We start from the raw sequence: 10,848 nt of genomic DNA on the forward strand, positions 1-10,848 counted from the left end.
TAAATGTCTCCCGTAGCTGCGCCTACGGTGTATGAATGGTTGATAATCTGATGTGGCACCTTCATGGCATGTCATGTAGTGTTGAAGCGCTTTGAGTGGTCGGAAGACAAGAAAAGTACGGGTCCATTTACCATTAGTGATATCATTATTTTAACCTTTATTTGACCTCCATCCATCCATCCATTTTCAACCGCTTATCCGGGGTCGAGTCGCGGTGGCAGCAGGTTCAGCAGGCCGACCCTTGTCCGGACGAGGTAGCTTCATTCCGTAAATCATCAGGGTTTTTTGAACCGCTCTTTGTCTGGGCTCTCCCCCGAGACCTGTTTGCCTTTGGAGACCCTACCAGGGGCTGACGCCCCGGACAACATAGCTCCCAGGATCACTGAGCCACTCAAACTCCTCCACCACGTTAAGGTGGCGATTCAGCAGAGGAGCTTATTTGACCTTTTTTTATTTATTTTTTGCAAGGGAGACAAAAATGACTAAATCTCTGAAAGAGACAGGTGTGTCCGAGTCTTATATATTCCCTTCATAGCAATGAGCAACAGTTTTCCTCACAGCCTGGTGTGTTTTCTCCTCAGATCACCTTCCAGCTCCAACCTGCCAGAGTCTACCTTGAAGACACCTTTGTTTACTACATTAAGACCCTGTTCCACACCTACATCCCCGACAGCGCCATGGCCTCCGCCACCGCAGGGACCCAGAGGAGCCGTGAGTCCGGATCGGGCCCCATCCTCCCTGACCAGGTGCTGCTTTCATAACGGGATGTTTTTATTGTGGCACTGAAGAGGCCGGATGTTTTCTGGTATTCTGATAACGCTCTCATTCCATTATTACATTAATAATATAATTCCATTATTGAGGTGCACTCAGACATGCAGTGGTTAACCTCATTATTGTTGTTGGTTTGTTGTTTGTCTCACTTATACTATAATAATGAATCCACTATTACCTAATCCAGTCTGTGTATCACAAGATGTTTTAATAATTATTATTACTTATGATTACTCTCTTAAGTCAATACTAAAACTAGCAATTATTTTTATTGAGTTTAGTTTTTTGAGGTCCTAAAATAGGGAATATCCTGATCCGTTAAAATAAAAAGTGTACTTAGATATATATATATATATTTTTTTTAATCGTTAAACTAGTACATTTCTTGCAGGTGCTCCAGTCGGTGCAGGCGCTGGTCCACCCTGTGCGGCTGCAGAGGCTGACCATCCAGCCGGTCAACCTGTTGGTCAGCATCCACGCCTCCCTGAAGCTGTACATCGCCTCGGACCACACCCCCCTCTCCTTCTCGCTGTTTGAGCGAGGGCCGCTGTGCACCACGGCCAGGCAGCTGGTCCACGCTCTGGCCATGCACTACGCCGCCGGAGCCCTCTTCAGAGCTGGTGGGTCGTGGTCGACGGAGGCGGTCGCACAACCTCTCCCTCAAATGCATCATATGTTTACCTGCTGCCACATCCATCACACCACACAGTGGTCCTTCAAGCATGGACACTAGACTGATTCCTACTCACACTGCAGGGAGGGACACTGATTTACAATCCGTCTCAAAGAGGCTCACACTCATCATCGAGCTCAGGATACGATCTCCCTTATATGCTCTCGGTGTACGCAGATTACGGACAGAAGAATAAGTGAGAAATTCCACAATTTATTGAGTCTGGAGTTGAGCTTTGAAATGATTGCACCCGAGGGCTCCCTTTGCTTTGTGACAGAAAGGAGCGAAATCTGAATCACTGGAGGCTCGAAAAAGATTTAGATTCTCTCCTCGTCGTGATTTACCGTTTCATCCTAAACTTTGACTGATTCATGGTTGCGTAGGCCCTAAAAAAGGTCTCCGTACCTCTCCACTGCATTGTCCTCACGTCTAGTCAAAGCCTCCACACATGTTCTGATTTAGGCCCGTCATTTCCACATCAGAAATCACTGTTCTGGAAGAACACTTCCTCCCGCTGTCTCTCGTTAGAGCCCTCGTTTCTGCTCATATTTCAGCATGTCACCTCCCCGCTTCCTGAGTCGTCACAGAGTGAGGCGGGGGCGGGGACAGCAACCGGAAGCATGGCATTCTGGGACGGATTAGTATGAGGATGTACAGTATGATCGCACATACACCCACCGGCTTAATTTGCCGCACATACTCATGCAAAGGATTGCAACAGCAAGGACATAGTAAAAGGCGTGCACACAGCACAGAACATGTATGTGTGTTTGAAGGCATGACTCAGCCCTGTAAACATCAGCTCCTGTCAGGACTTTATGCTTTACCAAAACCACAATTCAGAGACCATGAGAGGCCCCGCCGGAGTCGCTTTCCTACCATTAGGCCCCATCACTCAAGCGCAAATGGACAGAGAATAAGAGCAGAGCAAGGTCGGCGTCTCGAGGAATGGCTATTTGAGATTTTTGAGATGCAATTGTCAGCGCATAAATATCAGTGAGCCGTGGCATCTGAAGGGGACGTTATGGTTGAATGAGAGAGATGAGGTGACATGGTGGGAGGCTGTAAATCTAACTGTGGCACATGTATGATTTCATGCAGGAGTGTGTGCATGAGTGTACATATGTGGACCTATTACTGAGAAAATAATTCTGACACACTGCTGGACATATAATCAAGATGTAAAAACATTGTGTAAATTATCCTGCGAAGCGTTTAAATTGGGAGAGCCAATCCAAACAAGTGGAGGATAGTGAGCGTTCCTCCAGGGGCTCGTATGAGGAGCGCTCCTCCTAAGAGCAGGTGTTCCAGATGTTTCTGTTGAATACAAAACCCATTTTAGCACTTTGAAGAATTGCAGTTGTGTTGTACGGTATGCAAGTTCTGTCAATTGTGTTGTATACCTCCAAAAATAATACAGTTAAAGTTAATTTCTTTAAATATGTGCTTCCAGTCCAAGTTTTTCTTGAAAAGCAAAACTGAGAGAGAGGAGTCGACTAAGTGAAGGATTCAATGATCATTTATGGTCAAGATGCAACACAAGGTGGTGAACAAAATGCGGTTGTAGCTCATTTGCTCCATGAGAAAAACACGACGAACAAAACACTGATGCATTCCTGTAATGCACTTTTGGAACTTGCATCAAGAGGAATGTAAACAGCAGCAAACAAAACCAATTCTCTGGGCAGATAATATGGCCAACATACGAACATAAAAACAACAGCATCGTCCGTCACATCTCACCATGTTTGAGCACCAGGCATCGTTGATGTAAACACTCATTTATTCATCATGCTATTTACCTGCCGTGTCGTCGGTGTTCCCAGGTTGGGTGGTGGGGTCTTTGGAGATCCTGGGCAGTCCTGCCAGCCTGGTGCGGAGCATCGGCAACGGCGTGTCCGATTTCTTCCGGCTGCCATACGAAGGTCTGACGCGTGGACCAGGAGCCTTCGTCAGCGGGGTCTCCAGAGGGACCACCTCCTTCGTCAAGCACATCTCAAAAGGTTACAGCTGTTCTTCACGTGTGTGAGGAATTGTGGACTCATAATAAAGTATTAGCTTCCTTTAGGCTGACACGGCATACACACTGTTTCTATTTAGGGTGTCATCGTGCAGCGATACCTAGCACAACCTTTGTGATGAACAGTTTTGGTTGAGCTTGAAACGCTGTTTTCTTTGGTTCAGGCACGCTGACGTCCATCACCAACTTAGCGACGAGCCTGGCCAGGAACATGGACCGCCTGTCTCTGGATGAAGAGCACTACACGAGGCAGGAGGAGTGGAGACGGCAGCTTCCAGAGAGCCTCGGGGACGGCCTGAGGCAGGGGCTGTCACGCCTGGGCATTAGCTTGTTAGGTATGAGGAGGGGCGCACACACACACACACACACACACACACACACACACACACAAATGCATCTCATGGAATCGTCATCCTCGCTAAATATCATAATTTAGTTGAGTTGTTCTGTTCCTGGTCCTTATAACATAAAATAAGTGGTTTGAGATGAGAAATGTCGCAAGAGAGAATTCGTATTATTTTTATTCTTTTACTTCATCATCGAGGTCATTATACGATCTCCCTTCCCTTCCCTTCATTCCCACATGCATTCCCCCTGCTGCCCGTTGGCACTAGGCGCACAGTGACGGAGAGCTTGAGGAGCAGTGGAGGCCGCACAGCAAGGGCTCATCACCCAGAGGCAGTGAAACCATAATATCTATGAGTAAAACCCCAGACCGCAGAGCCCAATGTCACTGAAACCAAACAGCTGCGCTTCTCTGGGTCACAGTGGACTATAGTCCATTAAATGAAGGGTCAGGTGTTTTCTGCAGGGCAAAAGCGTGTCTGATTTCCTGTGTGAGTCCCATTTATGACACTGTCTTGTTAAAATGAAATCCCTGTGTCTATTTTGTAACTGTACGTCTCTTATTTAGTTTGTTTAATCGGTAGTAGGCATCAATCAGACATTTACAGATGTTTTTCAGACAATTTACTTTTTTGATGATGCTCATATTAGTTATACACATATAGAACAAGGGGTGAAAAACAGAATAAACCACAAAAAGAAAAAGAATGAAACAAAGAACAAAAAGAAAAACAATGTATAACTAAGGAGTGTTCTGTTCTCTATTGTACATTCATTGATTTATGAAACTAAAATAAGGTCAACGGGGTGTTACGTATGTAACCCATTTTTTCCAGTTTGCGGTTGACAGATGCTGTATCTTCTCCATGTTGTAAATGTCCATTGTAATGTCCATCCATTTATTCAGAGTGGGACTCTCTTGTGATAACCATTTCCTGGTGAGAGTCTTTTTGCCGGCCACAAGCAGTACATTTATTAAATACTTGTCTCTTAAATATCCCAGATACATGGTCTTACAGCACAACGACTCTCCTTTGTTCTTTCAGGCGCGATAGCGGGCATCGTGGACCAGCCCATGCAGAACTTCCAGAGGAGCTGGGACCTGCAGAGCTCCGCTGGGAGCAAGGCCAAAGGGGTCATCTCTGGAGTGGGGAAAGGCATTGTGGGGGTTTTCACCAAGCCCATTGGAGGAGCAGCTGAACTGGTGTCCCAGACTGGATATGGTGAGTTAAGAATAATTCATTCATGTTGTTTCTTTCTCATGTGTAGGTCTGTTTCAAACGCTGTGTTCCAGGGTGTTTTCTATTTCAGTGGATTACGTGATTGGTCATTAAAGCCTGATTCCTATAATATTATGTATATTATATTATGTTCCTTTTCCTGTGGTTTAACACACAAAACGAGCATATCTCTCGTTGTGAACAACACAGGCGTTACTTACCCATCTTGAATAGCAACTGGTCTAGGACCATAAAAAGCTGGTTGATTTTTGTTCTGTTGTCTTCTCTGGCAACATATAAATATGTTTTTCTGAATTTAACTTAAATCATTCAAATTGTCCCGTAGAGAAGCGTACTGTTGCACAAGCGTATTATCAGTGTCCCACAGCAGGAAACCCAAGTGTAAAGAGAGCGTTGGTCATGCATCAAGGTCTCAGGTGTGTTCCACACATCTCAACAGACACTTCTTCCTCTCCAAGAAACACTCACACCTGTGTCCACTCCTGTGTCCACACCTGTGTCCACACCTGTGTCCACACCTGTGTCCACACCTGTGTCCACTCCTGTGTCCACACCTGTGTCCACTCCTGTGTCCACTCCTGTGTCCACTCCTTTGTCCACCTGGCCGCCAGAGAACAAGCCCGCCGTCTTTTTACTGAGCGCTTTGCTTTTATATAGAAAAAGCTACACAAAACAAATGTATAATAGCCAAATAGATAATAAAAAGCAGTGATGCTCTACAACAGGTGGTGATATGTTTGTGCTGCCGCTTTTCTGCCAGAAAAAGTAACCGTATTCTAGTCAACACACGGGAATTAGAAATCAGGAGCGTTTCAGGACAATTTCTCCCCTTCTGTCCTCTTGACTCCACTCAGTGTTTATTAGGTCATGACTTCAGTAGTGCTGGAACTTATAGAGAATCACTGAAAGACACACACACACGCCTTATCGTACATGCACACACACTTGTATAAGTCTTTGGAGTTAGTGTGTGTTTTCTTGGTGGTAGGCGATGGAGGTGGGTGTGAGGTCAGTGGGTCTGGGCTACAGCACGTGAACTACCAACAGCTCTGTGTGAGAGTAACGACTCTATCTACCTGAAACACATAATATATGCACAACAACCGTGTCATGATCCTGTTTTATGAAACACATGGATATGCAATTTCCCCACCATTGCGGGACTATCTTATCTTATCCCTACACACACACACACACACGTGCAAAGGACCACTGCAGTGACATCATCAATGGATTTAACTCCTCGTTGTCTTCAATTAAGGAACACTTGACCATGTGCACGCGGGTTATGAACTTGCTCCGACGTGTGTACACAGAGAGCAGTCGTGTGTTTGGATTAATACACGCACACACACGCACACACACACACACACACACACACACACACACACACACGCATCAAATGTCCAGTTTATCAGCTTGTTGTAGGGATTTAAGTGAGAAAGGCACCAGACTGACCCTCAACACGGTCAAACTTCCCTGATAGTTAGGCTTAGTTTATGCTCTTCGTAAAGCACTATTTACATGTCTTATCACAAACAGGAGGTCTTAAAAATCTTCATTTCAGTAAATGTTTTGCAGCCAAATCAACTTGTTCACAGAATATTCAACTATTTATTTGTAAATGCATTTACTACTTTATTTGCAGAGCTTGTACAAAGGCCATAAAGTAGTCCACGAATATGAGACATGAGTTTACAGTTTCCTCCTCGGCATAGTGGAGGTTGGTTTATGTTTTTTTTTGCAGGTTTCACTCGAGGTCTCAGTGCATTTTGTTTGTACGCCTCTCTGAGATAATGCAGTGAACAGCCTGTTGAACACGTTGGTCCCGTACAGACAAAGCTTTACGCTGATGCCGACTGTCTGTTTGTGTGTGTCTCCTCTGACAGGCATCCTGTATGGAGCCGGCCTGTGGCAGGTCCCCAAGCAGCTGTACCTGCCCACAGAGGAGAAGTCCGCTCAGGCCCCAAACAGCCACCTGAAATACGTCTGGTATGGAACCGCTGGCCATTCGTCCTCTGCGCAGGCTCCTCCCTCTCTTCTGTCCAGCTATTCGTTAGAAGTGGGACATGTGTTCTTGCCTTTGCTTTTCTTGGAGTCTCTCCAGGATCGGCTGTTCTGTTTCTCCCTCTTACCGCTCATCATTTTTGCTTGTCTTGAAAGAAAGAAAGAAAGAACTTGGACGGTTCATTACCCATTTTTCCAAAAAAAAGAGACTCTGGAAAAATGTTTGACCTTGATCCCACACATGGTAGCCAGCCTGCCCTGCCTTGTTCTCATCGAGCCATGTTAAAAGGTTTTTATAAGCACTCTGCCAAAGCCGGCGGCTAGAACTGATTCTGGTTGTTTAACTGTGAGTCTGTCCAGAGATGTTTCCCTGTGCCTTCGGATGGAGGAACACCTTCAGGAACAGTTTGGAGTTTGGAAGAGAGACTCAGTTTACGAAGGTCGCAGGTTGTGCCAAGCAGAAGGTTACTGTTGGGTCTTGTTGTAAAAAAAAGGATATATGTCAGTGGTATCGACAGCACTGCATCAGAACTGAGTGTTTCAACTCAACAGCACTTGATATCATCATAAACATTTACAAGAGGCCTGTCTCTCCAGAAGGTTATCAGGAGCTGCAGAAAAACTACATTTATGGCATTTTCTAATGATTTTTCCGCGATTTAGTTTGGTTTCCATAGCTATCAAACATTTACTTCTAATAGCGGTCTGTGTTGACTGTCAACTGCCATGAGGGAAAGAGGCCAAATGCTAGATACAATATTTCTCCAGGACATTCCACTTAAGTTGTCACCACCCGAGGGGTTAGCAGCATGTCGTGCTAATGGTAGAGGAAGATGGAAAAAACAACAGAACAAAAACAAAACACATGAATGCTGAGATAATGCTCCCCTGTGGCTTTTGTTCATGCTGCGCTGCAGTCAGACTGGTTTCCATCAGGCATCCGTCAATAATTTGTACTACTACAGGTAGCCCAGACGCTGGAGGGTCAGCGCAGTAACACTGAGCAGAACCCGACCGTCCCTACTTGTGGCTGCTTCCACATCTGCGCCGCAATTTGAGCACCTGCCTTCCAAAACAAACACGCCATCAGAGAGACATGACTGAAGACTGCACACATACTTCCCCCATCCAACATGTGTGGAACAGGAACCGCTGCAGCGAACGTGTCGAAATGTAAATTACAGGATGTGTAGAGACGCGTGTTTGTGTGTCGAGGTGAGTCGGAGCACCTTGTGTGGTCTTCGTGTTGATCGGGGAAAGTGCACAGCTCACGTTAGGAGGCGTGTGTGTGTGTGTGTGTGTGCGTGCTCATCATGCCTGATGCAGGTTCTCACTGCTTGTAGTACATGATGTGCTACTTGCCTTTAGTTTGACGTGTCGTGTGAAGTTGGAATTGTCCCTCTCAATGAACAGCGTCATGTGTCATAACTTGTCCTCTCTGCTCCACAGGAAGATGCTCCAGTCTCTGGGCCGGCCGGAGCTCCACATGGCCCTGGAGGTGACCATCGTGACCGGGTCGGGTCAGGAGCACGCCGGCTGTCTGCTCCTCACCTCCGAGGTGCTGTTTGTTGTCAGCCTCAGCGAAGACACCCAGCAGCAGGCCTTCCCCATCACAGAGGTGACTGACAGCAGGCGGGGAGAAGAAGACAGAGAGAATTTGTAACTTCCCGTTCTTCTAACTGTGTGTTGCTGTGGAGTAAGAGCGCTGGGCCTCCTGTCCCTCTGCAGGTGGAGTGTCAGCAGGATCCGGGGCAGCAGGGCCAGCTCACCCTCACCTTGCAGCAGCAGACGGTAGTCAGCGACACAGAGGTGAGGCCGAGCTCAGAGTGATGCAGCTGCACGACCACATGGTGGAAAACAAAGAGGAATTATACACCGACACACAGGCTGGTGGTCAAAGCGTCATGTCACACATCTACAGTTAAACGGGAGATATGCTGTGTAGGAGTTATCGTATTATTCAGATAAACATCATTACATTAAAATTATTTCCTACACTTTTTGAATCTTGACTTTGAGCATTATTTTTGCACACTTGTACATTCTGCTTTGACCGTGTCACCCACACAGCAGCAGTGTGCTCATTACAACAAACACACTTTGTGCCTTCAATATGAAGCTCTCTCTTCTTCTGAACCAACGGCATCTTTAAGGAGCCGTGACCTCTGACCTCAACTGATCGGTCGCTGACTGGGGATTGCCCCATAAAACGATTCTTAAACATGACTGCTTCAGTTATTTTCACTCATTGTTGTCTGTACGGTTTAATATGAATGAGCGTATGGGAGTCATCTGATCCGTCTGCCCCCACCTCAGGGTGACGGCGTTCGGGAGCGCCTGTCGGAGCAGCAGTACCGGCGGTTGGTGGACTACGTGACACGGGCCTCCCAGTTCCTTTCCCCCTCCACCGCCGCTCTCCAGCTGCAGTTCCCGGTGACGCTGGCGGAGCCGCCGCCCTCCGTCACCAAGGCGTACCGCTACCTGGTGGATCCCGCCTTCGCCAAGGTGTTCGTCAGCAAGTTCACCACGGTCAAGAATAAAGCCTTACGCATCGGATTCCACTAGCACACAAAAAAAGTATCATTTGTTATGTCTAATTTAAATTAAGCCTTAAAAAATACACTCGACTCTGAAAAGATAACTACACATTTATGCAAAAGTTATCTGTTGAGGTCAAAGAAGAATTTATTTTATTGAAGTAAGTCCCCCATGTCATTCATGCCTTAGGGATGTAGAGAATTCTTGCGTTTAAAATATATATTTTTTACAGATACAAACAAGCTCATCACATGAGAAAATCCGAGGTATGAGAATGTTTTAATCACAGAAACACATGTAAGTTCAGACATTTCTTCGAGCACACACTGTAGTCAACACTAAAACAAAGAGTCGTGACCAACTCTCCAGCGTGAACCTCCTCAGTGTTGCAGAACACAACTAATCGGTTCCATTTCCATCAGTCTCACTCTGCAGAATACGGCCTCGGTGGCTGTGTCTCGTGCCAATGTGAAGTGCAATATCATATCCATGTTGATGGACGCTAAAGAAACGAGCTGTCAACCAAAAGGTTTTTTTTTTATAGACTATGTAACATGCTTGTTGACCCCTCATGATGCAAACGTGTTGTTGTTGCCTTTTATATTGTTGCATCACTGAGCTCTGTCTGATGCCTTTAACGTATGTAAATGGATAATATATTAAGAGAATCATTTTAATAAAACCATAAAACATAATAAAGCATTGTGCCTTCATTGTGTACTGTCAGAAGGGAATTAAGTGTGAATCTGGCAAATATGAATGAAATACACGGTGAGTCCAGTGAGATTTACACAGAAAGTCAAACAGATTTGTCTTATTTTGTGCGGAGGCCCTGAGAGGGAAGTGAGCAAAACATGTGAGGTGATCCATTTTCTGAGTCGGATATAAATTGTTTTATTTAAGTCGCAGCTGGTTTGGCTTGCTATTTGTGTTGGAATAAAGCTGAACATCATGAAATGTAACAACTTATTTTGTCCGTCATATTACGTGGGAGAATTCTTTGCAAGAAACAAATGCCTGCCAAAAAGCCCCAGCTCCGTCGGACTGCTGCAGCAGGAAGGGACGTTTGCCAGCAGCAGACTAACTAAACAGTTTTGAAAAAGGCAGCAAGCACGGATTGAAGATCCTGCTGGACACAAAACACTCCCACCCCTGGAACAGTTTAGAGCAATCTATAACTAAACCAGAAAGTCACTCACCACGGCAGACAATGGTGCATTCAAATGCTTCTCAGATGGTCCCATCAGTCG

At 45.8% G+C, this 10,848-nt stretch overlaps 1 protein-coding gene across 1 annotated transcript in view; it reads left to right on the plus strand.

Annotated features, from left to right (window-relative positions):
* vps13b (vacuolar protein sorting 13 homolog B) overlaps positions 1–10,224 on the plus strand; it is a gene marked incomplete at its 5' end in the record, with an annotated part of 310,239 nt that extends 300,015 nt beyond the window's left edge. The window contains 9 exons of the mRNA XM_079226893.1: positions 582–746; positions 1,166–1,394; positions 3,274–3,450; positions 3,632–3,802; positions 4,859–5,035; positions 6,943–7,045; positions 8,510–8,678; positions 8,789–8,869; positions 9,377–10,224. Coding sequence (XP_079083019.1) covers positions 582–746; positions 1,166–1,394; positions 3,274–3,450; positions 3,632–3,802; positions 4,859–5,035; positions 6,943–7,045; positions 8,510–8,678; positions 8,789–8,869; positions 9,377–9,625 — 1,521 coding nt within the window. The 3' untranslated portion in view covers positions 9,626–10,224. The remainder of the gene's footprint in view (positions 1–581; positions 747–1,165; positions 1,395–3,273; positions 3,451–3,631; positions 3,803–4,858; positions 5,036–6,942; positions 7,046–8,509; positions 8,679–8,788; positions 8,870–9,376) is intronic.
* Between the last annotated feature and the right edge of the window lie 624 nt (positions 10,225–10,848).

Source organism: Taurulus bubalis, assembly GCF_910589615.1.
Source record: "Taurulus bubalis genome assembly, chromosome: 12".
Classification (NCBI taxonomy): domain Eukaryota; kingdom Metazoa; phylum Chordata; class Actinopteri; order Perciformes; family Cottidae; genus Taurulus; species Taurulus bubalis.